This window comes from Thamnophis sirtalis, unplaced genomic scaffold (assembly GCF_051295495.1).
Source record: "Thamnophis sirtalis isolate CommonGarterSnake01/CBP01778 unplaced genomic scaffold, rThaSir2_p1.2 scaffold_3, whole genome shotgun sequence".
In the NCBI taxonomy this organism is placed as follows: Eukaryota; Metazoa; Chordata; class Lepidosauria; order Squamata; family Natricidae; genus Thamnophis; species Thamnophis sirtalis.
The window spans coordinates 123,664,930-123,683,461 of NW_028261383.1; the positions used below are offsets into that span (position 1 = coordinate 123,664,930).

The 18,532-nt window shown below is 39.8% G+C and overlaps 1 protein-coding gene across 1 annotated transcript in view; it reads left to right on the plus strand.

The window, feature by feature from the left end:
* Positions 1-18,532, plus strand: part of EVPL (envoplakin) — a 47,443-nt gene that overhangs the window by 21,141 nt on the left and 7,770 nt on the right. Inside the window, exons 7-17 of the mRNA XM_087709906.1 lie at positions 3,633-3,794; positions 4,561-4,668; positions 7,895-7,990; positions 9,109-9,234; positions 10,529-10,675; positions 11,689-11,843; positions 13,796-13,893; positions 14,586-14,767; positions 15,550-15,728; positions 15,912-16,050; positions 18,269-18,462. Coding sequence (XP_087566032.1) covers positions 3,633-3,794; positions 4,561-4,668; positions 7,895-7,990; positions 9,109-9,234; positions 10,529-10,675; positions 11,689-11,843; positions 13,796-13,893; positions 14,586-14,767; positions 15,550-15,728; positions 15,912-16,050; positions 18,269-18,462 — 1,586 coding nt within the window. The remainder of the gene's footprint in view (positions 1-3,632; positions 3,795-4,560; positions 4,669-7,894; positions 7,991-9,108; positions 9,235-10,528; positions 10,676-11,688; positions 11,844-13,795; positions 13,894-14,585; positions 14,768-15,549; positions 15,729-15,911; positions 16,051-18,268; positions 18,463-18,532) is intronic.

Genomic DNA, 18,532 nt, shown 5'->3' on the forward strand with positions numbered 1-18,532 from the left:
AGACCTTTCTAGCAAATGAGGCAGGCTGCAAGAGGGAGGGAGTCCGGATTGGCACTGAGCAGGGAGAAGATGCCCTGAAAAGGCATTTAGAGGTGGGGGAGGGAGGGGTTAGGTTAAAGAAGGGAAATGGGAAGGAAACCAAGGCTTTAGCCCCAAGTCAGCGGCTGGTCAATCCACAAGGGTACATTCCTGGCGGAGGGAGCTTTGAATTAAGTTAGCTGAAGATGGTGGGCTACTTCCAATGTTTAAAACGCCCAGCCTCAAACTTGACCAGGCGACCACAACCCCACCCCACCCCTCTCTCTCTCGTTCAAGAGTTCTCACCTGCGCCCTCCGGTCTGGCAACCTATCTTGCCCTACCTGGTGAACAGGACATCGCCGTGCTCCAGGGGGCTGTTGCTCACTTTCTGCCAGCTCTCCCGGATCAGCTTCTGATCCGTGCTGGAAAGTCTGTCGCGCTCCATTTTTCTCCCAGAGCGAAGTGCCAAAGGGGAGCAGCAGCGCCGTTTCGGGAGAAAGCTCCGCTCGCCGCTCAAAGGCTCGGGCTGCCCCCGGAGGAACAGGTGGCCCAGATCCGGATCCCCGAGCAAATAATAATCAAATCCACAAGCGGGGCTCGACAGAGCTTTGAAAGCCGCTTTCTCGCCCGGAGCTTCCCTTCACATCTCTGGAACGCCTTGGCTCCTTTTTTTTTAGGGCGCCCCTCCACTGGGAGGAGGAGGAGAGGCTCCAACTCTGCCCAGAGAAGAAGCCCGAGCGCTCCGGGGAAACGCCATGTTGCTTGAGGCCACGGGAGCCAGTAGGAAGACGGCGGAGGTGCGGGAGCAGGAAAAAAGGCCCGATGGTTCCTCAAAAGCACGGAGGAGGAGGAGGGGGCAGGGCAGGGGTAACGTGGTGCCCAGCTCAGGTGCTCTGAGCAGAGGGGGAGCCACCCCCTCTGCCAGTGCTGGGCAGCAAAGCTTAACATCTCAGCGCTCAACCATTTCTAGCCAGCGCAAAGGACTTCCCAAGACTTGCTTTGCAGCAATCCAGACTCACTCCCTCCCTCTTGCAGCCCGCCCCATTTGCGCCAGCTAGAAAAGGTCTTCACTCACTCCCTCTTCTTGCAGCACACCCCGATGCGAAAAACGCCGAGATCGGCGCACTTGGGGCTGCTGCTGCTGCGACGTCCAGGGAGGCTCAGCTGGTCTGAGTAGGCAGGGCAGGGGTAACGCGGTGCCCAGCTCAGGTGCTCTGAGCAGAGGGGGAGCCGCCCCCTCTGCCAGGGCTGGGCATCTCAGTGCTGAGATGTTAAGCTTTGCTGCCCAGCGCTGGCAGAGGGGGCGGCTCCCCCTCTGCTCGGAGCACCTGAGCTGGGCACCGCGTTACCCCTGCCCTGCCCCCTCCTCCACTGCCGTGCTTTTGAGGAGCCATCGGGCCTTTTTTTCCTGCTCCTGCCCCTCCGCCGCCTTCCTACTGGCTCCCGTGGCCTCAAGGCTCCTCAAAAGCATGGCGGGAGCTTTGCCAGTTTCACCTCAGCTGCAGCGCCAGGCCGCAAATCCGGTGGTGCTGTTAGAGGAGGAGGAGGCAGCAGCAGTTAGTCCGGTGGTGGCGGGGGCTTACCGTCAGTCCAGTCGCCCCGTGCTCATCAAAACAAATCACTGCGGCTGCGCGGGAGTTGAAAAGTGCGGTGCGGTGTTTTCTTGCCTTAGAGGGAACAGTGGTCCCGCGGGGGAGTCTCCGGCTGCTGCGCTCGCCTTGCCTGCCGGCCCCCGAAGTGTGCGAGGGATGCTTTGGGAAAAGGCTCTGCTTCCAGACCCCGCCGAGGGCCACACACACACAGGTGGCTCTTTTCGGAGAGGCGGAGGCTTTCCCATGGCTTGTCCAGGTGGAAGTGGGGCTGGAAAGGTGAGCCGCTCCCCCACCCATCCGCCCGCTCACTTGCTACACTACCCCGCCCAGCGGCAGTGGATGGGCGGGGAAACGAATGAGCGGCTCACTCGCTCCCCGCCCATCTGCTCGTTCACTCGATACACTACCCCGCCCATGCGAGCGGCAGCGGATGGGTGGGGGAGCGAGCGATCAAAGAAGGCACCAAAATTAAAGCGGGCTCTTTTGACAACGGCCCGGGACACTGGAAAAATTATGAAGAAGCATGCTTGTCCCGCCAAATGCGGGACGTCTGGTCACCTTAACAATACCCCCATTTAATGGAATATGAATTAAACTCATAGGTGCCCTCTTCTATTTCATTGGGACTTTAATCCAAAGAATTTCCTGCAAACAAATATGATATGAGAGGCTGGGATTGTGCTTTGCTGTTTCCAGCTTTTTCTTTAATTTTGTACAATTGGGATAGGAGAGAAGATTTGGGGGACACTAACCGAAGTACCTAGAAGCATATTGGTGTTGTGTTATAATGGCATATTGGTGTTGTGTAAGGTGCTTTGGCGAATAGCTTGACTCCCTCTTCTTTGTGGCAGCCCCTGAGATATTGGAACACTGCTATCTTGTCTCCCCTAGTCCTTAATGAAAAGAAGGACTAAGGGAGACATGATAGCAGTATTCCAATATCTCAGGGGCTGCCACAAAGAAGAGAGAGTCAAGCTATTTTCCAAAGCACTTGAGGATTGATCAAGAAGCAATGGGTGGAAACTAATCAAGGAGAGAATCAACTTAGAACTAAGGAGAAATTTCTTGACAGTTAGAACAATAATCAATGGAACAACTTGCCTCCAGAAGTTGTGAATGCTCCAACACTGGAAGTCTTTAAGAAAATGTTGGATAACCATTTGTCTGAAGTGCTGTGGGGTTTCCTGCCTAAGAAGGGGGTTGGACTAGAAGACATCCAAGGTCTCTTCCACTCTGTTATTCTATTCTATTCTGTTCTGTTCTATTCTATTCTATTCTATTCTATTCTATTCTATTCTATTCTATTCTATACAATATTGCCCACTTCTGATTTGAGGACTCTTTACAAGAACAAAAGCTAAATAAGACTATCAACACTGTTGAGTGTTTTCCTTCCCTACACATACGACTCAACGTTTTGGGGTTTCATCCATTCAAACCATAGACATGACTTACTGGGAACAGGCCAACCATACTCTCCTGCCCCCACCAAGCAGTCAGCTTCTGCAGAAGATGATGAGGTAGCTCAAGCATGATGCTGGAGAGAGTTGTTGGACTAGAAGCATAAGAGATCCTGAGAGAGAATTGTAAGAGTCAGCATGGTGCAGTGCGGGCACAATGTTGGACAAGGAATAGGGAGACTCACTGAGTCTCAGCTATAGAAGCAGGTGGTTGTGTGGAAAATAAGAGGAAGAAGTATTATGTTTGCCATCTTTAGCTTCTGCTTGAAAAGCAGGATAGAAATCTAATTAAATATTAACAACTCAATGGCAATTGTTCTTGCATTCTCAATAAGGATTCTGACATTAAATTAGATGGGAATTATAAAAACCTTCAGCACCCTTTCCCAAAATGGTGTTCTCCAATTTTATTGGACTACCCATTCCTGGAAACCTCGGACCATAATACCAAGGGTTGTAATGCTTGAGAATGCTAGGACTTGTCATTACAATATTTGGTTCTTGACAACTGGACAACAATTAAATGAAATAACAATAATTTTTGCACCCTCAATCTGACAGAAAGCCTCTATCTGGCGAGGCCAGAGTTTGAATAGCCTCTACACCCACCTCCAAGGCTGCATGAAAGAGCTGGCGTATCTCTCAGAGCAACAGCAGAAGATCTTGAAGCAGGACTGGAGTGATCAAATGATTGAGCCCCAGTCAGTCCGGCGTGAGTATGAGGTAAATGAAAAGTTGGATGTCAAACTATATCTGTAGGTGTGGGAATTCTTGATTCATGAGGTTCCCCATGTCACATCTCTGCCCATATACAGTACTACATACACTTTTGTAGGAAAACCCAGGCAAAAATCTCCTCCAGCCATACTGATTTCAACAAAATCTACTCATTGTTAAATGTAGAGGTCAATGTCCATTCTTTCAGGGTCCATTCAAACTTGTGATGGTGTTGAATAAGTGATGCTTGTAGCTCCAGCTGTTGCAATGCCCCCCGCATTCACATGATTGCAATCCAGGTGTTCAACAAGTGGCCCAGATTTCTGACTGTTGCAACATCATCAGTCACGTGTTTGTGATTTGCAATGTTCTGGGCCAGTTTCCTATACGCAAAGTCAACAAAGAATCTGGCAGAAAGTTGGAAGTCATGGTCATGTGAAGTCCTTGTTTAACAACTTGTGATGATTCACTGCTCAGTGGTAACCAGGAATGGCCATCACTGCCATCACTGGGCAGTGTCATCCTTTGACATCATGCTTTTTAACCGCATTGCTTAGTGATTGAAATTCCTATCCCAATTGCCACCATGAAGATCCCCTATACTTGCATTTTGTAAATAACCTAATAGTGCTCTTGCAGGGTTGTGGTGGCTTCCAAAGAAGTAAATTGCCTTTTCCCACTAGTCTATTTGTGGCATATGTATCATTTACATCATTCAGCTCATTCATTGTGGCCACTTATACTGTATTGACTCTTTCTTCCTTCTCTTCAGGAGTTCAGAAACAATGAGCTTCTTAACCAGGAAGAGTATGTGAATATGCTTCAGGATGATGGAGAACGGATGATTGAACTGAAGCATCCAGCAGTGACCCCAATTCAGGTAAATATCAAATTTCGGACATCAAAAGGACCAGACTCTTTTCATTAGTTTGATTATCTGAAGAATATTTGCCCTATTCTTCTAAGGAACTAACAAAGGTTTTTTTTTTTAAAAAAAGAAAGAAAAACAAGAACAAAGGTAAGTTCCTGTCTTCAGACTAACAAAATTAGATTGGAGCCAAAACTTAATAGCAAAAGGAAAACAAATGTTGCCACCTGTTCTTAATTTCAAACATCTCCCAATGAGCAACTGGTTTAGGAAAAGATCAAAGGCAAAGAGGAGCCACAAATTACTGGCCTCTCAACAGAGCCAATGATAGGGACTTTCCTCTTTTTCTCTCACCTGGCCCTGAGGGAATGGGTGCTGCCTGGCATCAGAGAAAAAGATGCTTCTGAACGAGGGTATAATTAGGGGATTTCACTGTTTATGAGACATCCAAATAATTTTTCCATCCTTTTTGTGAACCTCCTGGCTTTTTCATTAGTAGTTCCATTGTTATTCTTTTCAGACAAATTTTGTCAAGTAGGAAAAAATGGAGTAGCTGAATAACTTTCTTTTACTAATAGTCGAGAATCCATTGTCTGGAAGACAGGATGTTCCCCTATTGCCTCTGTACAATCAGTATAGAAACTGAAGCTTGAAAAGATCTTAGGTATTTCAGCAAGGCAATGATATGAAAAAAATCTTCCAAATCAAACAATTTTCAGAAAGGAAGATAAAGGATTTTGGAGTGGCCTCTTCTAACTCCAGATTTGAATGTCATTGAAAATCTATGGGGAGATATCAAATATATATTACATGCAAGAAGAACCAAAAATATTTCTGAGCTGGAAAAGGTAGGTCTACAAGGAAATACATAGAAGAAACCAGGATAACTGGGAGGAACACTTGCCATGATACAAAACATTAATTTAGCTCCATATAGGAGTGGCTTCACCCTCTGTTCATTTAGGAACTGAAACCTACAATTTGACCAGAGGTGTCTAAATGTTATCTGCAATTGTTTCTAATGCTGAAGTATTAACGAATGCACAGGTAACTATAGAGCTTCCAGAAACACCTGTTAAATATTTTGGCATATCGGAGACAATTTAGGAATGCCTTAAATCAGGGGTGTCAAACTCATGACGACACGTCATTATGTGATGTATCACAACTTTCCCTCCTTTGCTAAAATGTGGGTGGGCATGGCCAGTGCATGACGGGCTGTGAGTTTGAAACCCCTGCCTTAAATGTTCGTACAGAAAAGGGTTTAGCAAACATAAAACTTCTTTCTAGAATTAAATTAAGAAATTTAAGAAATGCTTAATTATAGGAGTCACTTTTAAAATTGAATGTCTCAATATATTTCTAGATTGAAACATTATCCTCATTCTTTTCTAGAAGATTTGCTTTCAGAAAACTAGAAAGGCGAGTTAAGTAATTAAATGTCCAAATAACAATATTCCAACTTGATTAGACAATAAATCAGAGGTGGTATTCAGGAGGTTCTGACCAGTCCTGGAGAACTGGTAGCAGAAATTTTGAGTAGTTCAGAGAATCAGTAAATACCACCTCTGACTGGTCCCGCCCCCATCTTTTCTCTGCCTCCCAAGTCGCATCTGATCAGAAGGAAATGGGGATTTTGCAGTAACCTTCCCCTGGAATGGGGAGGGAATGGAGATTTTACAGTGTCCTTCCCCTGCCATGCCCACCAAGCTATGCCACATCCACTAAGCCACGCCCACAGAACTGTTAGTAAAAAAAAAAAAATTTGAATCCCACCACTGTAATAAATGAATGAATTTGCCTAAAATCTATATTAGTTTACATTAATATCTATTTATTGTAGCAGCCATTGGTATACACTATATATCAGATAATGTGATATAACATATTTTCCCTGAATACCTGTGGACTGTAGGTCTGATTTACAATTAATACAACTACGACTGATGAAATTGAAAGTACATACTATCTCATGTAGAAATAAGGTTAAAGGCACACTTTATTAATGACACAGTACACTGTTGAACAAGTCAGGAATAATAATTTTAAAATAATTGTCTTTACAGTATTCATAGTTCCAAGTATACAAATTAATGCAAATTCAGATTCAAATAGATTATTTGCACAATATTTCCTGTTACTGGAAAACTAAGCTATAATTAGCAGAATAGGTGCAGTATTGGTATTAAACTGATCAAAACTTACCATAATATGAAGAGAACAAATGCAAAAAAAATTGATTAAGTCTTATCACTGTAATTACAAGTGAGCATTGAGATTTGTTACGATGGGCTCCCCTTACTTTTATTTTTATTCATTTATTTATGAACTGCCTTTATAATTTTTACAAATAACTCAAGGCAACAAACATATTCATCACACCTTCCTTCCCCATTAACAACCCTGTGAGTTGGTCTGAGGGTTACTGTCCCAAGGTCACCTAGTTGGCTTTCATGGCTAAAGCAGGACTAGAACTCACAGTCTCCTGTTTCTAGCCTGGTGCCTTAACCACTAGACTGAATATTGTTCCAAATAAGCAATCTGTGCTTCAAGGGGCAAACTATGCTTAAGAAAATAAGATTTCACAGCAATTTTAACTATCTCAGTAAAACAGGAAATCTCATAAGAATTTTTGAAAGTATATTGTGTAAACAGAGTCTTGGAAAATACCATACTTTTGACTGCTGTGCAATTTATGGCCCAAGAGCTTTGCTGATTCTCTATGCATGTCACCGTCTATCCAGAAGAAAATGTTTATATCGATACCCAAGAGTCAGAGGTGGGTTGCTCCCAGTTCGCCCCGGATCAGGTGAACTGGTATTGGAGGCACTGGGAGGCTCCGTCCACCTGCCTGGGCGCTTCTGCGCATGTGCAGAAGTGTTGTGCAAGCAAGCAAGCGCACAAGGAAACTGGTAGTAAAAAAAAATTGGAAACCCACCACTGCCAAGGGTATATTCTGTGCAGACAACAAAATGAAGTGTGCTCCAAGATAGATACTTTGAATATTGCCTTGATATTTCATTGTATTTAAGTACAATAAAGATTATACAATATAGCCAAATTTGAGATGAAATTTGATAGATTTATTTTATATTTGATCAGCCATGGTAATCTGTTGCTGTTAGTCTTTGGAGAAGAAATTAAATTAAAAAGCAACAGATGTGAGCATTATGCTTATTTATTTATCTGTCTGTCTGTTCTATCTATCCATCTATCTGTTTATCATTTATTACTGCAGGCCCATCAGGAAGCCCTGAAGAATGAATGGCAAAATTTTCTCAACTTGTGTATTTGTCAGGAGCACCATCTAAAGAGCATAGAGAATTATAGAAAGGTAAATGGACTTGATGCAAAAGAAGAAAATAGAACGTAGCTTATTTTTTGATTTGTCAATCTTTTCTCAAATCCAGTGTCCACAAATGAACACAGTATTCTATATATGGTCTGACTCTGACTAATACAATAGAGAGGAGTATTATAACCGCTCTTGAGCTTGACGTGTTCATTATTTTGAATTTTCTTTTTTACAGCTGAATCACACTGCTGAGTCATGTTCAGCTTGTGATCCACCCAGATACCCAGATTATTTTTGTATCAATTACTGCCCAATGTGGTATCCTCCATCATATAATGCTATTGTTTCCACCCAAAAGGAGGTCATGTTGAAATTCACACTTTTCTGTTTTCTACTTACTACTCAAGCTTGTCAAGATCCTCATAAATATCAATATTTTCCTATAATATATTTGCTATTTCTTCTTTGTGTCATCTGCAAATACTGTCATGTTTTCCAACCACTTATTTATGTCATTTATAAATGTACTGAAAAGCCTGGGACAGAACTCTGAAATATGCTACTTAGTAGAGCCGCTGATGTTTGCTCAGTCGATACTACTGTTCCAAGCCACTTTTGGTATAATGCCAACATTTTGCATCAGATCTGGCAGGAAACTTTGTGAAGGGTTTGCTGAAGAAGTCACCATACACTTTCCATCATTTCCCCCTGGTCATCTAAAGTAATCGCCCCAGATAACCTCTCCAGAAGAGCATGCCAAAGAATGGTACTGAGATGTCCCGATAAAAAAAATCAAAATGTTTCACTCTTCCTTTTTTCTTTCTCAATTCATCCCAGTTTAAATTCTAAACTCCAATTGACTTGTGTTTGTGTAACTCATTTAAAACCAAAATGAACTTTATATAGAAAATAACAAACATGCAACATTGGATTCTTGGAATTGCTAGGATTGATTTAATGGTATAAATATCAGACATGTAGTTACACAATGTAAGTAAAATTAGATAATTTCAGCAGGGATCTGATATCCTGGAGATGATTGGTTTGCTATAATGAGACAAAATGTCCCTATCCCTGCAAGATGAACCAGTTTTCATGACTAAAGAAGTATTTCTTGATCAATCTGTTTTTCTGTATTTTTTCTTCTCTCTTTATAGTTCTATGATGATGTTGATGATATGAAGCTCTTTTTAAGTAAGCTGAACAATGATCTTAATAACAAATACAGCAAGTTCAATAAAGACAATCCGGGAGTGGTGTCTAACTTAATGTGCCATCTGGAGGTGAGAACCCAAGGGAAAACTGAAAGATATCAAGCTCTCGTCTTAATAACCTAAAATAAATAATGATTTTGCTAAACTACTATGGCGACCAAACTTGTTTATTATTTATGGCTTCATCTAAGTTCAGCTAAGTGCAACTCTGCAGGACCAAGAATTATTAACAAAACAGACCCAAAGGTGGCAGCAAGAAAAACTGTACCCTGTTGAGTTGTTACAGCTGGATTTGCAACCCAAAGTAATAAGTTAAGCATGAGCCAGCAATGTGCTATTGCTGCTAAAAAGGCAATTGAAATAGAATAGAAATAGAAATAATAGAAATAGAAATAGAAATAACAATAGAAACAGAAACAGAAATAGAAATAGAGCTGGAAGAGACATTGGAGGTCTTCTAGTCCAGCCCCCTGCCCAGGCAGGAGAACCTATACCATTTCAGATAAGTGACTGTCCAGTCTCGTATGGAATGGAATGGAAGAGCACTTTCACTTGAACTGGTTTGCCCAATGCTAACCACTCTACTGTGATACAAAATTATACATAAAGTATGATAGGCCCTCCGTGTCTTCACAACCACGTATAAGATAGAAATAGGAATAGTATGTATCTCCCATGCATTCTTTTGAATATGGAAATATGCTTTAAGTAATTAACCCATACATATTCTCAACATCAGGATTGGTCCTTTTATTGCTTCAACATATACCAAAGATAATATAACTGGTGTTTCACCAAACCAAACTCGTATTCACTGGCCATTAAGTCAGCCCTTCATAGAACATGAACTGAAAGTGCTGAAGGGATCTTGGGGGTCTTCTAGTCCAATCTCCTGCTCAAGACTTGCAGAATAAATGGCATGGTCTGTAAAAGTGTTTCCCCCCACCCACCCTATATATAAACTACGGCTGTTGAATTATCTTCCATGGCTAAACCTCACAGCAGGGATTTTTCATGGTGGCAGTCATCTTTTGATTTTTTTAAAAAAGTATTTTCCCATTACTGGAGAAATAGCAATAGCAATAGACTTATATACCGCTTCATAAGGCTTTCAGCCCTCTCTAAGCAGTTTACATAGTCAGCATATTGCTCCCACAGTCTGGGTCCTTATTTCACCCACCTCAGAAGGATGGAAGGCTGAGTCAACCTTGAGCTGGTGAGATTAGAACCGCTGAACTGCAGATAACAGTCAACTGAAGTGACCTGCAGTACTGCACCCTAACCACTGCGCCACCTCGGCTAGCTGTATAATTTTTCTCAGATACATACCAGCTCTAATTCTCCACTCTTCTTTCTTTTTTAGAATGATGAGAAGACTGTGAAACAAGCGGAAAAGTCCATAGCAGAACTAAAACGAAGGAGTAAAGAGATTAGTCCTTTGAAACTGCGAAGAATCCAGTGTTCCCAACCAATTATAATAGATGCCATTTGTGATTGGGATTTGGGTGAGGTATGGAGCATTTCATAATGGGTGATAGAAATTGTTCCATCTGCAATTCTGCTTTGCTAATATGTATCTTACTGTGTTTTTAAATTCTTATTATGTCACTTCGGTGGTGGTGCTTCTCAAGAACAGAAGGGGAAGGAGTTGTGAAGTACTCTAAAAAGGATACAGTATGGTGTGAAATCACAGCATAATGACCTGTCCCTCTGCAAAATATTTATCTCTAATACAGTAATGTCATTCATTTTATATTTTCCATACACTGGTAAAGTTATCCAATGGGTTACAAAACCAACCCTGTGATTTTCTTGTAGTGTGTGTGTGTTTTGTAGAACAAACGCTTAAATCCTCATTAGCTAATTAATCTCAGGTTTGTTATATAGAAGAACATGGAAACTTGGAAGACCTTAGAACAGGGCTGTCAAACTCGCGGCCCGCAGGCCAGATGTGTCACACGCTGGCCACACCCACACCTGGTTTAGCGAAAGAGGAAAAAGCCACGATACATCACTTGGTGCTGCCGTGACGACCCAAGTTTGCCACCCCTGCCATAGAACTTTGATTTCTTGCACTGAGATAGACTCCTCTAGGTCAGGGGTCCCTAGGCCCTGGCTGTCCGTGGACGGGTGCATGCTAGAAACTGGGCCACACAAACAAGCAAAGACCAATCCACAGGATGCAGGCAGCATGCAAAATCACACCCCATCCAGTCTGTCGAAAAACCTCTCTCCATAGAATCAGTCCCTGTGTCCAAAAGGTTCGGGACCACTGCTCTAGATCCTGAAATATCTCATAATATAACAATACAGTTATACAGTAGTATTCTACAACAGCAAACAGGTATAAAAGCACAAAATACTTGTCTTCTAAGAACACATAAACAGCACACGCACACAGACACACCATTCCTGTGGTCAAGAGAACAATGCTCTGAAAAAAGTTGCATTTGTACTGCTGCAAAAGTTGAAATCCATCACACACCAAAATCCTCCCCCCACCCGCTACCTTCGTTCTTCTAGGTCCAGCTTGAAAGAGGTGAAAAGTATACTTTGAAGAATAATAACAACCAGGAAAACTGGGAGGTGCAGAATGCCAAAGAAGAGAGTAAGATAGCACCTGCTGTTTGTTTCTCCATTCCGCCTCCAGACTTAGAGGCCATAGACAGAGTTAATAGGTTAGTATAAACCTCCTTTGCTCTTTTTCCTGCAAATATATAGCTAGTATTGCTGTTATTATTATAATTCCATCTTTCAGGATAATCTTCCAATGCTTTTTATGAGCCATATAAAGAAGCTTCTTTCCTGCATCTTTTTTCTGCTCACTCTAATTAAAAAAATAAATAAAATAAAAGATATCCAACAGAACCAAACACTGCTGGTGAATGCAGATATTAAATATTCATTTGGGATTTTACCTTGGATATAGGATGGAAGATTGGGATTAAAACAAAAACAAAAATTGGAGATGGAAGTGAATATTCTGTGATGGGAATATTCCCACCACAGCATTTTGTTTAACTCAGTAATAATATGCATCTTGAAATATAACCTCGGGCATTTTGCATGTGTATATTTTTTTTAATTAAAAAAACCCTGTATTTTTCTCTCTTCTGTTTTCTAAGCACACAACTATAAAAATATTCAAGTAGCAATTAGTTGCTGATGGTAAAAAAGGTAGAGAAGAAAGTGAAGGGTATATATATATATATATAAAATGTCTAGGTTGCTTTTACTATTTCCTTTTGAAAATTCACTTCAATTATTCCTTTTTCCATTAATCGTTTCATGTCTAACGTTAGGTGGCATGTCAGAAGGCAAAAAAAAGATAGTATCATAATACTAGATAATAAAGCTAAGCATTGTAAAACTGACTACTGTAGTAAGGATTAAGATGAGATGGGTGATCTGTCCAATCATCTTGATAGTGCACAATTTAGCAAACACAGAAGGAAGAGGAGGCATCTCAATCTCTGCTTCCTCCCATCCTGTCAAAGGATTAATAGTCAATAAAGTATGGCTACCAAGGCAGATAATCTGGCAGGCTCTGACCTCTATACCTGCAACCATTCCCACCAGTCAACCCTGCAATATTCCCTGTAATCGGGAATTTGATATACTTTACTCAAAAACAGATGGAAATCATAATCTCCCCAAAAGACCCTGAGGAATAAAAGCAGCTAGGTGGCAAAAAAAAACACCACAATATAGGTAGTTCTTAAGTTATAATCATTCATTTAATGACTGTTCAAGATTACTATATACTCCCGAAGGTATTTTTTTTCAAGAGGCAACTGGACTTTTTGGTTTTTATTTGAAGACATTTCGCTTCTCATCCAAGAAGCACCTTTGGGACAACCGTGACCTGGGTAACTGAGAATCTTGGTTGGTTGGTTGATTTATTGCAACACACTGGTAGGGGTGGGTGGGGAGTAATTTACAATCAACCCTTGCATTTACAACTGTTGCAGCATTCTCAGGGTTTCATGATCAAAATTCAGGCACTTGGCAACTGGCATGTATTTATGACTGTTGCAGTATCCTAGGGTCCTATGATTGCCGTTTACAACTTTCCTAAGGGGTTTTCAAGAAACAAAGTCAGCAAGGGAAACCAGATTCTCTTACTTACTGCAGTGATTTGCTTAATGGCCACAGCAACAAAGGTCATAAAGCCCCATGGCTTAGCAATGGAGGTTCCAATCCCAAATGTGGTTGCAAGTTGAGGACTACCTGTACTGAGTAAAAGTAATGTCACAAGGACACGATAAAGAGTATTGTGCACTTTATGCTCACATTAAAATAAGCGCTAGTGTAATTTGGCAAAGTAAGAAAAAATATTGTTGGTTTATAAATGCTTCTGGAATCGTATGGGAAGAATATATAAAAAAGCATTTGTTACAATGTTCATCAACATATAAATAGCCTGTGTCATAAATAGTATGCTCAGATGTTGTACTTCCAATTATGGATCTAATTCATATACTTCATTCATGGGATGAAAATAGATTCAGTTAATTCTAAATTAATCTATAATTAGATTGTGTAGTTTTTCTAGCAAGTATCTACTATACATAAGTACTGTAGGAATTCTCTGTGCTATGTACACTCTTGATCCCTTTGTTGTGCTTAGGCTAGAAGGTGAGCTGAACACAATAAAACAGAAGAGAGCTTCCATCCAGACCACCCTAAGAAGCAGCAACAAGGAATCAGTGAAACCCAGCCATCAAGGTCAGTATCAGAACTGGTTTTTGATAGGAATATATCATTGTGTAATAAGAATGCTAAAGTACTCGGGTGTTGCCCCAAAGACTTCAACCTGTGACTGCAACCTTCAGCCCTAAAGACTTTAAGACCGTGTGATGATATGCTTCTTATAAGGTCACTACTGGAGCCAAAATTCAGAATCTCAGACCTCTCATGGAAGGAATATTTTTTAAACTGGAGGTGAACATAAGAGAGTTTAGACACAGCAGTTATTTAGTTTACTTTATTGTCATTGCACCTCATACAACAAAATTAAATGCCATCTTCAGTGTACATCATACATAAGAAAACTATAAAAATAAAACAAAAACACACATTCTTCACATTCTATACAATTGAATTGGACCCCCTGATACTCCATCAATATTACACTATACAGTAGAATTCAATATAGTTACTGCTCTGGGATAAAAGCTGGTTTTCAGCCTATTTGTTCTTCTTTTTATTGACCTGTACCGTCTGCCAGATGGTAATAGTTCAAAAAAAGGGGGGGATGCCCAGGATGAGATGGAGTGGGAGCTATAAAGCTCTTCCAAGGAGGGGAGAGGGCAACCTGATGGATTAATATGTACGTGAATGAGAAATTCTGTTCAATGTGAACATTTTATTTAATTTGGACCATGCCATAGGAATGCCAATGTTATTTGTGTTTCTAGCCACAACCAGAAACTTCACTCCAGTTCAGGATGACTCTGAAGCTGACCATTTGCTCCATAAACTGAATAAAATTGATAGTGATTTGGGGCAAATTAAGATGGACATTTTTAACCGCACAAGGTCTCCGCTAAATCACAGTGACCCTATAGAAGATGTTACTCAACGGATCAAACATCAGGAGGCAAGTATTGAAGGAGTTTGACTGCTTACTCTCATATAGCTCATACTCTCATATTTGGCTAGATACTATTCAAAACTAAAATATTTATATACCGCACATGTCAAAAAAGAATGGAGTGCATTTACTGCTGGTGTAAAAACAAGCAAGAATTAATGCTCACTGAGATGATTGAGTAATAAAGGACAGAGAGAGGCCTTATAATCCAATATTTTTAGTTGTTTGATTAAGATTAGATTCACATTCTATCAACTCACCTACTATTTTGTAGAAGGGATCTTTTCTTGTCTTTTTCTATTTTTCAATGCTGTAATCAAATGCGTGACTAGCTATACTGTTCATCAGAATCTGTAAATATTATTTTATAGGAAATATTTGCCTTAAAGTGTCTTGAATGTGAACAAGAGCCTAATTCCACTAAATTGGAAAAGTCAAAAGAAGTATAAAAGAAATACATAAATCAGCATAAATTACCCAGTTCTAGAGAGACACACAAAACAGAGAATACATTTTGTTTTGTGTTGATTTGAGAATAAACTACTGCATTATGGAATGGTCTGTTGGATTATTTTGGATCAGCTACCATCCAGAATCCAGAATATACTTATTGTTCCAGGTTTCAGACAAAACAAAATATGGAGGCATCTAGGATAAATATTATAGGATAAGACAAGATTGGTGCACATCATCCCCTCAATTCTATCACCTTGCCATACACATAATCATTGCAATCCATTCAATTGAACTGATTGTTTGTTTGTTTTTTAAATCTTCATTTTTATTAGGGAACAAATAAGATAATTCAGATTATAGGAACAGAAAAAGAAGCTACTCAGAAAGCATGTGAGACCTATCTTTCAAAAAAGCCTGCTGGTACCACTGCCTCTCAAATTCCTGTGATGCTCAACAACATCAAGAATAAATACAATGATGTTAAAGTACTATCCAGGTTATATGATGAAAAGTAAGTAACTTCCATATTATCTTTTGGCCAAGAATCTTTAGCGGTAAAGAAACAGTGTTCTTCAAAATGTTTCTGTAAATTATTTAAGTATTACAAGTTGAAAGATGTAGGGGAAGAACTTTTTGTTTTATTGTGCTACTGACAAAAACAGTCTTAAGAGTGAAATTGTCTCCCACTCCTCAGAGCCAAAGCAAGTATAAACTTGGAAACTGAGATAGAAAGCATGGACAGGATCATCAGCACCATTGAGACCAAGCTATCTCATGATGGTACAATTCCAGCTTCACCTAATGCATTACAAGATCGTGCTAATGAACTTCAGGTAAGATGTGATAATGCTCATCCATCCAACTATCCAATCTCAACCCTTACACTAACAGAATAGAGTTGATCAACTAAAAGCACAAATAAAGATCAAATCATTAAGATAAACTTATTTGTTTGTTTACTTGTTTGTTTTTCATATTTTTCAACCACCATCTCCAATAGAGAGAGGCTCTGGGTGGTATACAATAAAATTATGGAGAAGGACATATTAGATATGCCATCTTAAGATCATGGAGGAAAGATGGAATAGAAATAGTCTTGTTCAAATGATAAAATGGGCGCAGAACTTTGGCTATAATATTGAATTAGACAAATGGCAAAAATTTTGGGGAACAAACTTAAAAATGACACTATCAGTTGCATACAAGGAAAACCAGTACAAAACCTTTTGGAAAAGGATCAAAAATTGGCTGGAAGCAATAACAGGGGTTAAAATAAAATGGAAACCTGAAGTTTTTTTTATTAGGAATAATGTCTGTGAAATACAAAAAAGAAATTCAGTATTTAATACTACATATAATTCCGGTGGCAAGGATTGCCTTTGTCCAGAAATGGAAAAACAAATTAACTCCAAGCGAAGATGAAATAATAAGAAAGGTTATGGATTGTGCTGAAATGGACAAACTAACTAAAGAAATCCAAGGAAAAGAAGAATCAGAATTCTACCAGATATGGGATAAATTGTATAGGTGGATGGAGGAAAGAAACAAGAATCAATGAAGGAATATAACAAAACTCAAAAATAATAGTTATGAGAAAAATAAGATGGTTAAGAATGGTGAAATCCAAATGAAATACAATAGAAGGGGAAATAATATAAGGTGAGTGGTATCGATTGATAATTGCTATTAGAAAGAACAGGAAGCTCCTGTTTGTATTGTATTATGTAAATGTGGTATACGTCTAAGTTTTGTGTTTGTGTATTTTACATGTTTGTTAATTAAAAAAATAGAAAGTGGATTTACCATGTTTCTGATAGTAAAACAACTTATGTAATTGAGAAAAAAAAGAAATAGTTTTGTTCAATTTATATGGCTCCCCATTCATCAATGAATAAAACGTAGTTAATGTTATTATTGCCCAGACTTATTATTAATCATTTTCTTCTTTAGTTATGTTCAAAATTAAAATTCTGTATTTATGTTTAGAGCTCACTTAACCCTCAAATTGTGCCCTTTTGCCATAATATGTATGTCAGATACATTCATGAATTATTAAAAGTTGAGTTTCTTTGCACTAAGGCTCTTGTGGGAAAGATTTCTTGATTTAAAACAATTAGTCCCATTTAATAATTTAAACAATACAGCCAAATGATGAACAGAAGTAGATGCAAGCATCTTGTATTAACTCACCAGTACCTACTTTACAATAATTTCTTGATTTGCCAATAGGAGAAACCAGACACAGGCAGAGGCACTGTGCTTAGAGACATTTCCAGGGATGCCCTGCAATCTTCTTCATACATCTCTTTTTTTTAAAAAAAGAGATTTAATTACATTCATAATATATAAAAAGAGTAGAATTGGGAAATGGGGATACTATAAAGAACTGTGCCATAACATTTTTTATTTACAGATGTACATTTGGCGCCCAGGAAAATCCCAAAGGTATTTCTGGCTGCAGTGTGCAGTACAGTTCCGAAAAAAATAAGTTGCCTTCACAAACAGAAACCCATTTAGAGGGGAGAAGGAAGAAACAGTGTCACCAATCATCTTCCGATAAATGACTGTTTTATGAGCAGCATAACTACCATCATTTATGAAAGACAAGCTCTCTTCCCTCTCCCCCACTTGACAGTCATTTAATGAGAACATGCAATGATGTGCTATCAATATTCCAAATATGTCCTTGGCTCAAAAAAAAAAAAACCCACGTTATTCCTGAGGCGAGGTATTTGGTTCCAGCATCCTAATTATAAAACAAGGAAAATTATTATTTTCTCCCACAGAGTCTCTTCCCTATTTCATTTCTTAATTCTTCCCTCTGCCTTAGCCATTTTTCTATGCCGTTTCTTCCCCTGCATCTGAATTTTCCGCTGTTCTTTTCTTAAAATCCAGTTATTTGTCTATGCTCTCTTTCTACTAATAAACCGATTGAAGGTGAAAGCAGATGACACTTTCGAAGATCAGATGATTTGAGGAAACAGTTGCACAAATATGCATTTATGCCATTTGTAGGTTTCCATGACAAGTGTATCTTTTCCCTTTTTTAAGAAACTGAAACGTGATTTGGTGAAACAGGAGAACTGCTTGCTCAAGTTAAACCGAAGCCTTAAAGATGCTGAGCACAGCTGCAGTGCTGTGCAGAACAATTTTCAAGAATACTGTCCAGATCTGCCCAGGCAGAAAAAGGAAGTCCAGCTCATTAATGATCGGTATCATATTGTAGCTGACCAGCTGGATCAACGGTGAGAAACCGTCCTGAACTCTAGTGGTGGAAATGATTAATATGAATAGTCACCATTTCATAATTCGCTT